This window comes from Dunckerocampus dactyliophorus, chromosome 3, assembly GCF_027744805.1.
Source record: "Dunckerocampus dactyliophorus isolate RoL2022-P2 chromosome 3, RoL_Ddac_1.1, whole genome shotgun sequence".
Lineage (NCBI taxonomy): Eukaryota > Metazoa > Chordata > Actinopteri > Syngnathiformes > Syngnathidae > Dunckerocampus > Dunckerocampus dactyliophorus.
Genome location: NC_072821.1, coordinates 28,756,398 through 28,773,924, shown reverse-complemented (window position 1 = coordinate 28,773,924; position 17,527 = coordinate 28,756,398). Strand labels below are relative to the sequence as shown.

Below are 17,527 nucleotides of genomic sequence, written 5' to 3'. Positions count from 1 at the left end.
AGGTAAGGGTTTTAATTAAAAAGTTTGTCTCTGTAGAATAAACCACCGGCTGTCATGAGTCACAGGTTGGCGCGTGACCGTCACTCCGTCGAGCGCAGCACCTCCTTGCTTAAATCCACGACCCCTTGCGTGTTTTGAACTACTTCATACGGTGCGTATTAAATAATATACATAGATGACGATGATGCAGTATATGATATAGATTAAAAAACACCGCAAACGTTCATATTACATGTAATGACAAAATAAAGTTTTCTTCCAGCTGAGTATGGGTTCGTGACACGATGACATATGCTGTCCAGAAAGAGAACAAGGAACTCTCTCAATGAGTCTATGTCTTATTTATGTGTAATATCTACTATAGACTGTATTTTACGTTTAGAGGGCTCTAGTAATTTTAAAAACATATTTAGAACGTCGTAAACAGACCTATGCTCTAACTATAAAAATATTTGTCTGTGTAGACTCTCAGTCGTACAGGAGTTGTCCATCGAGGGAAAGCTTCTTGAGACGTCATCTGTACTTCTGTGAAGAAGGTGTCGGACGTTTCGCTCCTCATCCGAAGAGCTTCGTCAGCGAACTAATAAGTGCTGGTAGCCTAGGCCTTAAATACAGTAAGAGTGGGCGGAATTGGTGTGCCAACACCCTCCTTCTCTCCTTGTCCAGAGAGCGCTCTCAACCTGTGGGTACCCACGGTGGGCTTTTAACAAATGTCAAAAGAAGAGAGTAGGGAAAGAAACCCAAAAGCCCACAGAAGCAAAAAGGAGAGGAGTGGTAGTCCCTTATGTAGCGGGGGTCTCAGAAAAACTCCAGAGGATCTTATGGCAACACAAAATTCCTACCTATTTCAAACCAGTAAATACCCTGAGACAAAAATTAGTGCATCCTAAAGACAAGGCTCCAAACCAAAAACAGAGCAATGTGGTCTATTCCATCCACTGTAAAGATGAGGAATGCAAAGAGCACTACATTGGGGAAACTAAGCAAATGCTCCAAAAAAGGCTTTATCAACATCGCTGGGACAATTCTAGTGGTCCTCAATCAGCAGTACATCTACACCTTAAAGCAACCAATCACTCTTTTGAGGACAGCGAGGTCAAGATTTTGGCCAAAAAAAACAGATGGTTTGAAAGAGGAGTAAAGGAAGCTATTTTTGTCAAACAACAGAACCCATCATTGAATCGGAATGGTGGTTTGAGGTTTAATTTGGACCCTGTGTTCAGCAGGTTACTGAGACCAAAACCCACAGCTCTTAGTCTTGCAAATGAGGTGAAGCCAGGGCCGAGCCAGAACAATAGATGCTAACGAGCCAGTATCAGAGTCGTTCATACCCAACTCAGGGAGCGACACTTCCCTTTTATCAGAGGTGTTAATAGCAGGAGAGGATTATACCACTACTCCGCCCAGGCTTAGTGTAAGGAACCAATAGAAGGAGGGTGTTGGCACACCAATTCCGCCCACTCTTACTGTATTTAAGGCCTAGGCTACCAGCACTTATTAGTTCGTTGACGAAGCTCTTCGGATGAGGAGCGAAACGTCTGACACCTTCTTCACAGAAGTACAGATGATGACTGACGTCTCAAGAAGCCTTTACCTCGATATAAAAATATTCCATTTATAAGTAAGGAATCCTACTTTGCGGAAATTCACTTATTGCAGTCAGATGTGCAACCGATTAACCACGATAAACAAGGGATTACTCTAAATCTAATGTAGTTCAAGACACTTAACCGGTGAAATAACATCACGAAAAACACATACATCTCAGCTTTGTTTTATTTGTTGACGTATGTTAGCTTCTTGTCAGATAACATTGAATATTTCAACATTTTTCTCATAATTTATATTAGTTTTATTGTGGTCCTGTGTTACAAGGCGGTTACGCCGAAAGTAGGACCCCAAAGCTGAGACAGGCCAATAAGTAAAAACGAGATTTTAATGAACAAAAGGCGCACTGAGAAAGTGGATTCAACAGGGTAAAAGTACAACCAAAAACAACGATGGCAAAACAGACCACCGTGAAAAAGGCTGAGTACAAAGAGCAAAGTAAAAAAAGAAGACTGGGCAAAGCCACAAGACAAAACAACGCCAGACCGGAGGGTTACAGGTAGCAAAAAACACAAGGACACTTATTTTAGTAGATAGGAGAAACAAAAAGTGGCAAAAAAAAAAAAAAACACAGATGAAGTGGGCATAAACCAGGAGCAATGGTGCATGCAGCTAGACGTACATGAGAAAACAGTCTGGCGTTGAGCAGGCCTGGTGGCAAGGCATAAGAAGCATCTGATTACAAATTGCTAGCAGGTGAGACCAGGTGACTCCGCCCAGGAGTGCCAGAAGTGTGCACTGCAGAGAGAGGACACAAGGCGGCAGTGCAAGCACGACAGTCCTGATTCCTAATCCCTTGTAATGTTCTTATGAGTCATGTTTAATTTTATTTTAGGAGGAAAAAAAAAAAAACCAACAAGCATCATTTGCCTCTCTGTATGTGTTTGCTTGTTGTAGGAGAGTAGTATTTGGAGGATGTGTGTAGCCACAAGGGCCACTGAGGAGGTGTGTGCACCACAAATGTCAGATTATGGCATCCAGGCAGAAGACAAAGATACTCATGTGGAGCCGAGGATGAGAGGAGGGGATGTATACAGGTATACAGTATAAGGTATAAAGTCTGGACACATAGGCAAAAATTATAAACATTTTTTAAAATACAAATTCTACATATTCAAAATGGGTCATGTAATATAAATAAATATGGACTTTAATTAATTTTTTTTATTGAAAATTTAAATTTGAAATGTCAAAATGATTTATGGCATGCATTATCTATATGATATTTATTTATTGATTATCAATTAACAGTTTTGTATAGTCCACCCATTTTCTGTGCCCCTTATCCTCATTAGGGTTACGGGGGTATGCTGGAGTATTTTTCGTACAGTATATGTTTATATTATACAGTGTGTCCAGGTTTCAGGGACACCCTGTATACTAAATACTGTGGTGTGCTGGTGTGAAAATCTGTATGAATATTGTTACCCTGTTAGTACATATCACCAAGTACATGTGTTGAATTTAAAGAGGCCTAACACCGAAGTTACAGCAAATATTTGACCTTTTCAAAGATAATAATGCTCAAGTTTATCAAGAGTGGTATGCCTATCATTGTGGTTACCAACGGTACGACCTTACATAACTAACTTCAAATATTGTTTTAATGAAACAACACATTAGAAGCAACACAGACTTAGTACACCACTGTAAAGAACAACTGCAATAATGGTCAAATATAATAAGAAACAATGAACATGAAGCTTCTGTTGTAAATAACCTGCTTGTACTGAGCTATCTTGGCTTCTTCTCCCGCTTTCACTATCCTTCCCCCCTCAGAGGTTCCAAATACCTGAGCCCAGACAAGCTGTCACCTTTTAACGGACAATGTCTAACCAGCGTTGCATGGATGGATGCGGAGGGACTGAGGAGCGTGTACACGACATCTTGTAGCGAGGTACAGTTGACGCATGAACAGCACATTTGTTGCATCAGTAAAGCTAACCGTGTATCATCGGCATTTCACACGTGTACGTTTGTATTGAACTCTTCTGAAAAGTTAGAATGCAAATATAAAATGTATCATTGAAAAACAAATGTGGAAATGAATGTATCAACCAACAAAGTTAAATGTAGTGAAATACAATTATTCACCTTCATGCGGGTACAATGTACTATGCACACAAGGAATAATGTGTGCCGTTCTAAAAATATAGACACACCTCAATATAGATACGGTGTATAACATGAAGGGCAGTCAAAGAGAAGTTTCAGACCTGTAGGTCGTTAGTTTGGACGCTCATATGCCAAGGTTCCACTGTATAAATGGCAAAAAAATAAAAATACCGGCAGTGCTCCGTTACCTTCTCAACTAACTCAACTCAAAGTGACAGTAGGTACAAGTAACTTTGGTCTTGTTGCCAGAGCCACCTGCCAGGGCTTTGAAGCTAAACTTACCATTCAAAATAAATACCCTTTTCTTTGTCCATTTCTCCTCAATATTTGTACATCCACATCTGCGTTTCCTCAAACTACGGAGTGGGCTGAGGGTGAAACAGGACGTGTGCACGCTAATCGCGCGTCAAAAATAGTGCCGTTTACGCGTCATTAACACGTTAACTTTGACAGCTCTAAAGTTTAAATGAATGTATAGTTATGTTATTTAATGCGGTTAACAAATTAACAATGTTAAAACATATGTGCACGTGTTAATAAGGTCGTTCATTTTCAAAGGGAACTTTGTCACGGAAAATGTGGAATTACATTGAATGTGGGAATTACCATATGGAATTTGTTAATTGCTAGACATCCTTCAACATTTGTTAATAAATGTGGAAAAATGCCATTCATTTCTTGGGAATTATTGTACCGTAACTGTGGAATTCCAGTCAAAGGGGTATTTTCTGAATGTCAGAAATAGAATGCCTGAACGTTTCAATGAGCTGAATGTTTTGGTGAGCAGTTTAACTGGTTTGAGAAAAGTCACAGCAGTAAAAAATGTTAAGATTAAAGGACGTTTGTGTCATGGAAAAGGTGGAATTTCAGTGATAGTGGGAATTTGGGGGATGTGGAAAACTGTTGGTTTCAATGTGCTGAATGAGCTTAATGTTTACAGGCTTGAGAAATGTGGAACTTTTATGTAATAGTGTTTTGGCCTTGGCAGAGGTCCTCTGAGTGCTTCTGTTCATCATGAACTGTTTGTGTTTTATTTTCTCGACATTACTGCAGCCCACCTCACAGTGTGAAGACTCCCTTCATTCACAAGTTCTCAGCACAAGCCTGCAGCATCCATCACTTATCTCCCCGTCAGATCAGCTGTCTTTGTCTGCATACATAGACCAAGAACTTACAGCCAACAACAACCACCTCAAGGTACTTACACATATTGTCACCCAACTGCTCACAATTTATCAAAGTTCTAACAGCCATCTCAAAAACTTACATGTATTGTCACTAAAAACACTTTCATTCACAATTAGGTTTTCTTCCTACGTGTGTGCGTGTGTGTATTTGTGTGTGTGTGTGTGTGTGTATTTGTATGAAGTTGCCCATTCCAGAGGTAAAGGAAGAAACTAGCTGGGAGACGGACGGATGTCAGCAGATACCAGCAGGAAAGATGGGTGGCAATAAGACGCACTCCAATTCAAACAGTGTGTATGAACTTCAACTGTTCTGACGTCTACGTATATACTGTATGTATATATATATATATATATATATATATATATATATATATATATATATATATATATATATATATATATATATATATATATATATACACACACACACATACATATACTGTATATACATACATACATATATACAGACGTATATTTATATATATGTATGTGTATATATACATGTATATATGTATATATGGAAGCATTTATGAAGGGGCTTGTTTGATCCATGTTCTTGTTTGATTCGTTATCCTTTTTAACAACAGAGGACAATAACATCCCTTTCGCTTCAATGGAGAATTGAATACAATTTGATGTTTCTAAATCAAAGACTGGATTCGTTTGACATCATGGGGCGGGTGCTGCTTGGGTTCTGTTTAGGTGTTCGTCCTTACTGGATTGGGGACTTGGACAGCATCATTATGAAAAGCCCTGATATGTACACCACTCACCCTGACGGGAGATGTCGTCTCTATGGCAACAGAAAGTCCCTATCCCAACAACTTGATTTTGTACGCAGTTCACTCCAGGTAAGCTGTATCTCCTGTTGATTTGGCATCATGTGTGAATAACTTTAATTGAGCCAACATTTAAGCCAGATCTTACTTATCTATTGTCTTTTTTTTATTTTGAAAGTCATGATGAGGAATGTGTGTGTTTCATTCATCTCATCTCCAGCCCGCTCGGCCATCACGCTCCCTCAGCTCTGCCCAGCTGGTCCATTCCTGCAGTAACACTCAAGCTTTTATGATCTGCAATGTTGTGTTGATGAAGGGCCATGGCAAGGTAGGAAGCAAACACTCCCCATGTCAAAAGTACATTCAAGGCCGTGTCCAGTGTATGATTATGACACTCTGCTACTCTCAGTCTACATAGTAACTGTATAGTAATATTACTACAAGTAATAATCATGTTTTGGACTTACATTGCAATGGCAAAATGTTAAATATTTTTGGCCGAAATGAAGCATTTTGAAGCATAAAAATGGCTAAATTACATCAAATAGAAATAAAAAGCCATTCAGAAGATGCATTCAAAGATGTTGCGATGATATGTAGTATTCTATACCGGTCACTAGGTGTCAGTAAGGTTACTGTAATGTTTGGTGAGACACACAAGCACCAGACTTGATTGCCAGAACAACAGATTTTTATTTCAGGTTTGAATGATCTCACAGCAGGCACAATAATCCTTAACACGGGCTACTGTTTCGGCCATAACCCATGCCAAGCTAAAACTCAACACTGAACTCTTGACGTCACTTCCTGTTTGCCCCCCCACCAACTCAGCTGCCCTAGCACCAGAATATGTTTACAATAACACACACGAGCATGAGTCTCTGTTTAATTGCCATTGTTACCACGAAGGACGCTAACAAGCTGAATGCTTAAGCCCCACACACTTAAAGTATACTTAAATCATGTCACTCATGTTAACCTTTGGCCTGGTTGTCAGGCTAGTGCCACAGCCACACTTCTATCTGCTGTGGCGCCGCCTCAATCTCCCACTAAAGCGTAGCGGTGGTACAGGGCTCAGGTCGCTAGTTTGTCCCGACCAGCTGTACAAGAAGTCTACATAATCCACACTGCTTATGCAGGGACGTGGATGTTGAATCGTGAATATCCACTGTAATGTAATGTTATGTAATCCTAAAGTAATAATGGTGCCAATTGTGCTGCTGTTTAAGGGTCTGGGCTTCAGCATCGTGGGTGGGAAGGACAGCATGCATGGACCGATGGGGATTTATGTCAAGACCATTTTTCCTGGCGGAGCAGCAGCTGCTGATGGAAGGCTACAAGAAGGTAAGCATACACCACCACCCTAACGGTGACGTACGCCCAATGAATCATTAACGTTGTATTGGTACTGTTCCAATGATAACTATGCCATGCATGAATAATTACAATAATATGAACAAACCATAACATGTGGTAGCTCAACATAAGGACTTACTGTCAATCCTCACCTTTAGTTTGTAATATTGTGTACAGGTGATGAGATACTGGAGCTCAATGGGGAGTCACTACATGGTTTGAGTCACGACGAAGCCCTCCACAAGTTCAAAGTAAGGCAACATACATGACATGTATCGTTTAGGAATCACCGCAGAGTACCAAGACAATGAAGTGTAAATGGAACTATACCTTTTAATACACTCAGCAGAAATACATCCCTGATCAAAATTTTAAGAAAAGTTGAAAAGCTGCAAGAATTTACATTTTGTACTGTTGGATCTTAAGGAGGTTCTAAGTAGAGCTTCGAAATGCAACATGAAGAAATGGGAGTGAGACCAAAAAAATTCTGAGTAGGCAATTTGATGCCGTTTGACGCCCCTGCACAACCTAAAGCTCCATTGTTCCATTAAAGGAAAAAGCCCCCCAGGTCATGATGTACTGTGTGGAAAACATCTCAGGTGGGATCTCCTTGTCATGCGTAACATTGGAAGCCATCAAGACCGTTACATTTTTTCTCATCAAAGAATAAAGCTTTCTTCCACCTTTCAATGCCCCATGTTTGGTGATATCGTGCAAAATCCAAACGGACAATTTTGTGGAGTTGATGGTCATTGAACTGCACTCGGCACCATTAACAACCTTCATTTGGGGCGAGGATGGTCCCGTGTCTTGACGGACAGTCAGTCAGATCCTCCATGTCACTTGTCCACATGGTGGCAGTGTTGACTTTTCCCATCTCCCTCAGCAACCAAATGGACTGTAATGCTTGATCGGTCGATGTAGAGCTTTTTCCTGCCAATAAGAAGGCACATTGCCTGACATTTGTGGTTGGCAAAGTACCCTCTCCTTTTTCCCTGTGCCAAAAAAGGACACCAAGACAAAACCATGGCAAATATTATTGATAAGTCAGGTTTTACTTGACCCATTTACACCATTTAAAGACTCATAGGCAGTTTGAAGGAGCATCTGCGTCATCATGCTGCGCCACCTTAAACCCCAAATTTTGTGTGCCTGCACTGCCATTGACTCTCTAGACTTTTTAAACATGAGTAAAAGCAGGATTTGATGACTCGTAAAGGTCTCTGATTATGCTGTGCGTACCAGTGGTCTAAGGTACGCATTTCCTCCCATGTGCTGACTTTTATGTGTTTTTCAGCAAATCAAAAAGGGTCTTTTGGCTCTGGTGGTGAGGACAAGCCTGCGGGTGGGGGCCGTGTGCGGCCAGGGCCAGGTAAATCAGCTGTGCAGATCACGCTCACTCAGCTCCACCACAGGCATGACCGAGATCAGCGCTGACGCGGGAGACTACGACTACTTGAGTAAAACCTGCGACAGCTCCAGAGCGAGTGTTCCTGGACAACCCGCTAAACCCCGAGACCGCATCATGATGGAGATCACCCTATGCAAAGGTCAGCCTTGTTTGTTGATGGCATTCACAGTTGTAGGTATGCATACACGAAGGGAGTACCCACTATATTTTGGCAAGAACATGCACGTCACAAAATGGAATTGGACCCAGACTGGAATTGGACCCTCCTGCAGATCATATAGTTTGCAGCATAAATGCTTCATTGTGTTGTCAGAGAATCAGAGGATACGGAAAATCTGCATTGAATTGTTCCTTCTCAGAGGCCGGTGTTGGTCTGGGTATTGGACTGTGCTGCGTTCCATCCACTGACGGATGTCCTGGAATCTTCATCCACACACTCTCTCCTGGATCTGTGGCACACATTGATGGCAGACTCCGGTAAGGTCCCATAAATGGTCTGTGAGTGTTGCTATTTCCAAATTAGACTAAACGAAGCAGTCAGAAAATCATCGCTGGCCATTTTTAAAAAGTCAGTAAACTGAATTTTAAAGTATTAATACCAAGTTACGCTACAGTTCATTTTTCAATTGAAATTGGTGTGAAAAACTGTTTGCTCCCTTTCTGATTTATTTCATTTTTTTGCATGTTTATCACACTTAAATGTTTCAGATCATCAAACAAATTTCAATATTAGTCAATAACAACACAATTGAACACAAAATGCAGTTTTTAAATGAAACTTTTTATTATTAAGGGAGAAAAAAATCCAAACCTACATGGCCCTTTGTGAAAAAGTGATCGATTGTGATATGGAAGATACCAATATTTCAGCCTTGAATAACGGCCGATACCGATATCAACACATATCAAACAGACTAATTTTGTAGTGTGGAATGTTTCCATCCATCCATTTTCTATACCGCTTGTCCTCATTAGGGTCGCGGGGGTATGGAGCCCATCCCAGCTGACTTTGGGCGAGAGGCGGGGTACAATCAGACAAACAATCATTCACACTCACATTCATACCTATGGACAATTTAGAGTCGCCAATTAACCTAACATGCATGTTTTTGGAATGTGGGAGGAAGTCGGAGTACCCGGAGAAAACCCACGCACGCACGGGGAGAACATGCAAACTCCACACAGAAATGCCCAGGGGAGAATCGAACACAGGTCTTCCCGATCTCCAGACTGTGACTGTGTGGCCAACATGCTAACCACTAGACACGAGACGTGCGGCCCGTGTGGAATGTTTGATGAATCTGACAATAGTCAGCAATAGTAGGTATGAGAAAAACTGACCCATATACTTCTTTATTTATGTGGGCTGTAGTTTTATCCACAATGTAGTGGCGACTCGGCATAATATAGCAAGGTTCAAGGTGCTCAGGGAAGCTTTTAAACCTGACATTACTCACCACCGACCGGGGCTGGTTCTTTCATTATATAGCTAATACGACGCTGATGCTAGCTTCCAGTTTTACATCTTCCGATTCGGCACTTAAGGGAGTATTCAAGGTGGAATTAATTTAATGTGCAGTAAGACTGTCCTGATATGTTTTTTTATACTTGTTGTTGTGAAAACATTTTGGACTTCTTAGGTACAGTGTAAGTTATGACCTGTGCCTGACACCCACTATTGTATTTGTGAAACCTTTATTCTATTTGTGAAAATTGAAATAGAGGCACATTTTTCCGTTTTTTCAGCATCTACAGTGGACCACAATAAGAACTGGTCCAGTTTGAAAACCACAGGACCTGGACTTCTCAAGTATATGTACATTCTATCAATTTTTTGCTTTTATTGCAAAACGCTTGTGACCTCACTAATTGTTTTTTGGGCTGGCTTTGAAATTGAAAGCACTCCCAGGCGTTTCTTTGCCACTTTCCTCAGAGAGGGGAATAGTTGGTCCTTTTTTGTCCACCGAAGAAGTGGATCCTGACCTCTAGGAATTGGCATCTCCTCTTTGTGTCTGCCTATTTTAATGAAGGCATCAGTGCCAGTTGTCCATGCTGCTGCTATCCAGCGACTTGCAAATCAAATGCTCTCAATATCCCAACTTTTCCTGAGTGAGGATGCTGCAACCCCTGCAGGCAAACTTGAAGTACTTGCAAGAGCTGGACAGTGTGTCCTACAGGACTGCAATCTATTTATGGCGATAGTGGACTGGGGGCTAATGTCACCCTTGTCCAATTTGCATAATTGGCGCATATGCATGTCAACGTTGTCACAGAGAGGAATAAAGTTGTTGGAGACAATAAGAGAGTAAAAAACATGAAAAATGCAAAGAATATGTTTGGAATTAGAAATTAACTTTCTTATGTCGCTTCTTTTTGTTTTGTTTTTTTAATGTCGTAAAACAAGATGAAAAATACATCAAGAACACAGTTGCACTCATGCAGTGTATTAATAACACGATATTGTACAGTACACTAAGCGGGAAATGTACACAGACCAAAGCAAAACAGATGCAAACACTGCCGAACGTCTTGTCAGAAAGGTAAGAACAACTTGAACATCTATACTTTTACCACCACTTAAACCACTTCAATCTAAGGCCGCATCGCACCCTTTTGAGAGCCTCTCCATTTTAGTCTCTTCACCCTAGCTAGTTGCTTTTTTGAAAAAGAGTATCTCGAGTGGTCTGATTACTCGCTAAATAAATAAATTAGCGACACTGATCCCTCCTGCTACAACCCCTGCCAAAAATTATGGAATCACCAGTTTCGGAGGATGTTCATTCAGTTGTTTAATTTTGTAGAAAAAAAGCAGATCACAGACATGACACAAAAATTAAAGTCATTTCAAATGGCAACTTTCTGGCTTTAAGAAGCACTAAAAGAAATGAAGAAAAAAATGGTGGCAGTCAGTAACAGTTACTTTTTTAGACCAGGCAGAGGGAAAAAATGATGGACATTTTCATTCCCATTCCCAAAACTAACACCTGCACCAGATAAGATCTGCTCATTAGTCTGCAGTTACGAACAGTGATCACACCTTACGAGAGCTGTGGCAACAAGTAGACTGACATGAATCATGGCTCAACAAGAGCGATGTCCCTTGAAACAAAGGAGAGGATTAGCAAACTTGTCAAATAAGGTAAATCATCACACAGTGTTGCAAAAGATGTTGGTTGTTCACAGTCAGCTGTGTCTAAAATCTGGACCAAGTACAAACAACATGGGGAGGTTGTTAAAGGCAAACATACTGGTAGATCAAGGAAGACATCAAAGCGTCATGAAGAAAAATTGAAGCAATATGTCTTGAAAACAGAAAATGCACACCAAAGCAAATGAGGAACAAATGGGAGGAAGCAGGAGTCACTGGCTGTGACCGAACTGTAAGAAAGCACCAAAAAGAAATGGGATTTACATACAGAAAATCTAAACGAAAGCCATCATTGACACCTGAACGGAAAAAAACAAGGTTACAATGGGCTAAGGAAAAGCAATGGTGGACTGTGGATGACTGGATGAAAGTTCTATTCAGTGATGAATCTCGAATCTGCATTGGGCAAGGTGATGATGCTGGAACGTTTGTTGGATGCTGTTCCAATGAGATTTATGAAGACGACTGCCTGAAGAAAGCATACATTTCCACAGTCATTGATGATTTGGGGCTGCATGTCAGGTAAAGGCACTGGGGAGATGGCTGTCATTACATCTTCAATAAGTGCACAAGCTTACGTTGACATTTTGGACACTTTTCTTATCCCTTCAGTCCAAAGGATGTTTGAGGATGACGAAATCATTTTTGAAGATGATAATGCATCTTGCCATAGAGCAAAAAAGAGACACATAAGGTCCGTGTCATGGCCTGCGAATAGTCCGGATCGCAATTCAACTGAAAACCTGTGGTAAAAGTTGGAGAAAATGATCCATGACAAGGCTCCAAACGGCAAAGCAATCAGAGGAGTTTGGAGCCAGATTGATGAAGAGTACTGTTTGTCACTCATTGAAGTCCGTGCCTCTGAGACTGCAAGCTGTTATAAAAGCCACAGGTGGTGCAACAACGTACTACTGGTGTGTTGAAGTGTTCATGATTCCATCATTTTTTTCCTCTGAATTAAATGATTCACAATTTTTCCCCTCTGGTTGGTCTAAAAAAACTAACTACTACTGACTACCACCATTTTTTTTTTAATTTCTTTGTGTTTCTTAAAGCCAGAAAGTCGCCATTTGAAAGGACTTTAGTTTTGTCATGTCTGTGATCTGCTTTTTTTCTACAAATTTAAACTGAATGAACACACTCAGGGACTGGTGGTTCCATCATTTTTGCCAGGGGTTGTACTTCTTCTTCTCTGGCAGACCAGGTGCATATGACGTCTGTTAACAAGCAGACAGACCCATTAGAAAGTGTTTATGAGCAAGGGCCAACAGGTGGCACTAAATCTATTTGTGGAGGTCCAAATGTATTTGTAGCGGGCCACCACAAATAAATTGGACCGGAGGTTGTTTCTTTGCCTGGTGCCGCTGAAAAACACTTGAAAGGAGCAGCACAGCACCTCACATGGAGAGAAACATACTCAAGCATCGATCTTATATCACTGGCAGCCATCAATATCAGTATCAACGTTTGTATCGATAATGTCGATACTTGAATTGATCTGCCCACCACTACTGTACTGTATCTTCCTCCTGGTAATTTGTCTCCACGGTTTATCTTTTCTCTCCCATTGGTGGACGTGCTACTTGCAGGTGTGGGGATGAGATCATGGAGATCAATGACACTGTGGTCTACAACATGGCACTGAACGACGTGTACACAGTCCTGAGCCAATGCAGTCCAGGTCCAGTTCAGGTTATTATCAGTCGACACCCTGACCCCAAAGTAGGTATCATCTTCATCGTCATTTTGATTTGTATCCATCAGCGGCAACACTACACTTGCGGTCAAAAATTGACATACACTCATCTTGAAATTTTGGGCCCTTAATGATAGATTGATGTATTTGAGCCTGTATTGATAATTCTGACCCTGTGTAAATTAGTGACAATCCAAAATAGATTTATCATAGATCATCACCGAAGATGTACATTGTATAATCATTCCACCCTGGAAAAAAAACTGTTCAAATACAGTACAACCTCGGTTAGCGTCCACTCCGGTTAGCATGTTTTTCGGTTAACGTTGAGAATTGACACCAACATTTTGCTTCAGATTGTGTACATTTTACTGTTAGCTTACAATATACCGCACATTTTGTCGTGTTATTAATACACTGCGTCAGTCCAACTGTGTTCTTAATGTATTTTTTTGCATCACAAAAACATCCTCGTTAGCATCACATTAGCTTGCTAATACATAGAAACAGGAAGCGGAAGTCAACTTTGTCGCCCGTCTATGATGTCATCAGAGGTTTACTCTTTAGTTCTTGCTAACTAACAGTTAGGCCACAAGTCTCAAAAATGTTAACACAAAATTATTTTTTATAGTTTTACTATGAGAGTTTTACATACAGAAAACAATTCTAAATACATGTAAATGATGAATAAAAGGGATAAATGAACATTTAAGGTTACTCTTACCTTCACTGAAGACATGATTGTTGCCAAAGACACGATACGGCAGCGAGATCATCACAAACACCACCTTGGTGTTTTGCTATGAGTTTGTGTTTCTCACCTTCTTTATCAAAATGCTGGCACTTGCAACTTTCTTTGGTTATTTTTTAGTTATTTTGCAGCCGTGATCAGCCAGTATATATGATACCATCATGAAATATACAAAGTATGAATCCTCTACATTGTACTGTTTACATCAGCCTCCCTCTACACATTCTATATTTTATAGGTGTCAGAACATCAGCTGAACGATGCAATAGCTCAAGCTGTGGAAAACAGCAAACTGAGAAAGGACAAGAGCCAATGGAGTATCGATGGTAAATATTCATTTTACAGTCTTTTTCTAGGTCAACAGTGTAAAAGTTAAGTTGTAAACATCGCAAACCATCCCAGGGCTGCGAAGGTTGGAGTCATGTTCTCAAGGCCATTGTTTAGAAAGGAGCTTCGGTCAGGCCGGGGTCCGTCGAGCCCAAAAGTTCATGATGCGCTCCTGCAGTGATAACGCCAACAGCCGCTGCCTCATCAGCCACAGCTGTCATAACACGCATCATAACCCACCTGCCCGTGTCCATAGCCTGGACACGCCCAAGGTAAGAAAGGCCACCAAAGATTGATAGAGAGGGATGTAACCAGTGGGATCTTTTAGTTACTGTGGTAAAATAAGTATTTGATCCCCTGGAGATTTTGTAAGTTTACTCCCTTAGAACAACATGTGAACCACACCTTATTTTTATAGTAGCGTCATTTTAACAGACATGACAGACTAAACATAATAAATAAAGATTGAGTTGCATATAAAAGTATTTGATATCCTTCCAACCAGCAAGCATTCTGACCCCCACATACTGGTTATGTGTAAGGATGTCTGATTTCCATCCATCCATCCTCTTCTGCTTATATGAAGTCAGGTTGCGGGGGCAGCAGGCGAAAAAGACGAAAAGCCCAAACTTCTCTCTACTCGGCTGCTTCGTCCAAGGCCTTCTATCGGTTGAACGTTTCCTAAACACCTCCCCAGGGAGGTGTCCGGGAGGCATCCTGACCAGATGCCCGAGCCACCTCATTTGGCTCCTTTCAATGCGGAGTAGTAGTGGTTCTCCTTCGAGTTTCTCCCAGATGAGTGCTCCCTATCTCTAAGGGAGAACCCAGCCACCCTATGGACAAAACTCATTTACCCAAAGCTCATTACCATAGGTCAGGGTAGGAACGTAGATCAACCGGTACATTTAGAGCTTTGCCTTCCAGACTCAGCTACGTCTTCACCACAACAGACCAATCCAGAGTCCGCATCACTGCAGACGATGCACCAATCTGCCTGACGATCTTGCAATCCATCCTTCCCTCACTCGTGAACCCTGAAGACCCTGAAGTACTTGAACTCTTTCACTTCTTGGGGCAGGATCTCTTCCCCGACACGTAGATGTCACTCCACCCTTTTCCAGGCAAGAACCATGGACTCGGACTTGGAGGTGCTGATTCTCAACCCAGACCCTTCACTCCGGATGTCTGGATATTTGTGATATTTGGATCATATTGGTGTTGGTTTTTCTGCCGATAATGATATCGGCAAGCGACTGATGACGTTCTTTACAGCACTACAAGCTCAGTGTGTCCGCCATCTGGAATTATTTCCGGTTTGGCCTTCAGATTGTACAATCATGGTGTGAAATATTGGCATTCCAAAGATGCTGGTGTTTTTGGCCATGGTTGTATAAATTTGGCTGCATTCCCTACAGGCATGGCCACAAACATTGGCATCTTTGGCATGCCGATATTTTTGCCCAAGACTGTAAATATTTAATTTGTAATAACTACAAAGTGTCATGTTTTGTTCTTTGCACGCTCCACCTAAATACTAGCACTGACTACGAATGAGAAACAGGAAATGCCGCACACACTTTCCAGTGACTGCACAGCAGCTATACATTGCGCCAAACAGGAAACAGAAAAACAAAATAAGAGCGTAAACAGGAAATGGCATGAAAACAAAGGAGAACCTAACCTAAAGTCCAACCTGTCATGCAGAACATGACATAAAGCATCGGTTATTGGAGGGTGGAGTAAGGCATCTTCCTTCAATACGTCTAATCTAATAACACATTCCAGTATTTGTCTTACAGTGTTTATTTGTGAAATGCATCCTGTGGCATCACAGTAAAAGAAGCATCAGGTGTTCATTCACAACATTAGTTTGAGAGAAGAATTGCTGCCTATATCGGTATCGGTAATAAAGTGCTGGACAATATCGGATATCGGTAAGAAAGCCAATATCTCTAATTATGTGTCCATGTAACACACAATTGAGCCCTGTCTCTTTAAAGAAAGTACTTTTAATCTCAATTCATTATGTGGATAAAAGACACCTGTCATACAAACACCCTCTTCCATTCACATCTCTCCACCACCATGGGCAAGACCGAAGAGCTGAACTCGGGTGTACAAGAATTGAATGGACTTCAAGAGCATGAAGAAGAAGCTTGGTGAGAAAAGACCACTCACAAATGGAAGAAATGCAAGATAGCAGTCAACTACCCTTGCCCTGGAGCTCCATGCAGGATTTTACCTGGTGGGGTAAGGATGATTGTGACAAAGGTGAGGGAGCGGCCCACAATGACAAGGGAGGATCAGACCAAATCAAAATAAGACAAGAAATAATCCACAAATGGGGGGAAAAGGCAGTCAAACAGCAGAATAGAAGTGGTGGAAGACGGTACACATGGCCTAGTGTTGGTGGTGTACTCACACTAAGTGTGTTGAATGAACATTTCTTAGACTGATGTGTGCCACTTCCTCTCCCTATAGTCAATGACAGAGACATGGACTGACAACAGATTGTCGGTGCCAGTATATCCGGATGATGACTACAACGTTCCGTTTAACTGTCCTGCTGCCAACCTGTCTAGTCAACAGACCCTGGATGAGGCCTTCAGGGCCAATAAGGTACCTCATCTTTCATTCTCTAAAATGGTAACTGAATACATTGTTTCTGTTGTGTTATTCTGTAACACCAGGGATGCAGGGACCTGAAAGGAAATGGAATTCATGCAATATTTTGTATTTACTTCCAAGAAATATCAAATTACTGAACTTCAGACAAACACGCATGCCATGGGATGAGGAAATATCATTGCTCAGGCTTCAGGTGTCTTTTTTTTAAGCATTTAAAAGTTTATTTTTACACTAGTTGACCAATTGCAACAAGGCAGGTAACTCTACACCATTGCAAAACTAAGCAACAATAATAAACATTCCAATACAATTCATTACTTCTCTGACAATGTTTGATTGTACAATCCTATGCTACTATGCACTTTCAATTTTGCAGCTTCATTCTATAAGTTTTTCAAATTACTGTAAATATCATTTAATAAATCTTGCTGTTTTGTGTAGTATTAGTAGTAAAAAGAAAATAAGATAAATTTAAGGATAAAAATTGCCAAAGGAAGTCAAATAGAGATATCAGGCATTCT

General features: G+C 41.0%; 1 protein-coding gene across 4 annotated transcripts in view; it reads left to right on the top strand.

The window, feature by feature from the left end:
* il16 (interleukin 16) overlaps nucleotides 1-17,527 on the top strand; it is a 50,505-nt gene that overhangs the window by 14,285 nt on the left and 18,693 nt on the right. For all 4 annotated transcript variants that reach the window (XR_008569777.1, XR_008569778.1, XM_054770493.1 and 1 more), the window contains exons 4-17: nucleotides 2,506-2,645; nucleotides 3,388-3,505; nucleotides 4,777-4,920; nucleotides 5,093-5,198; nucleotides 5,613-5,761; nucleotides 5,910-6,017; nucleotides 6,919-7,033; nucleotides 7,223-7,296; nucleotides 8,343-8,595; nucleotides 8,816-8,933; nucleotides 13,194-13,326; nucleotides 14,290-14,377; nucleotides 14,454-14,650; nucleotides 16,860-16,997. Coding sequence is in view for 2 of the 4 variants with exons in the window: in XM_054770493.1 (XP_054626468.1) it covers nucleotides 2,506-2,645; nucleotides 3,388-3,505; nucleotides 4,777-4,920; nucleotides 5,093-5,198; nucleotides 5,613-5,761; nucleotides 5,910-6,017; nucleotides 6,919-7,033; nucleotides 7,223-7,296; nucleotides 8,343-8,595; nucleotides 8,816-8,933; nucleotides 13,194-13,326; nucleotides 14,290-14,377; nucleotides 14,454-14,650; nucleotides 16,860-16,997 (1,881 nt within the window). In the remaining 2 variants the exon portion in view is untranslated. The remainder of the gene's footprint in view (nucleotides 1-2,505; nucleotides 2,646-3,387; nucleotides 3,506-4,776; nucleotides 4,921-5,092; nucleotides 5,199-5,612; nucleotides 5,762-5,909; nucleotides 6,018-6,918; nucleotides 7,034-7,222; nucleotides 7,297-8,342; nucleotides 8,596-8,815; nucleotides 8,934-13,193; nucleotides 13,327-14,289; nucleotides 14,378-14,453; nucleotides 14,651-16,859; nucleotides 16,998-17,527) is intronic.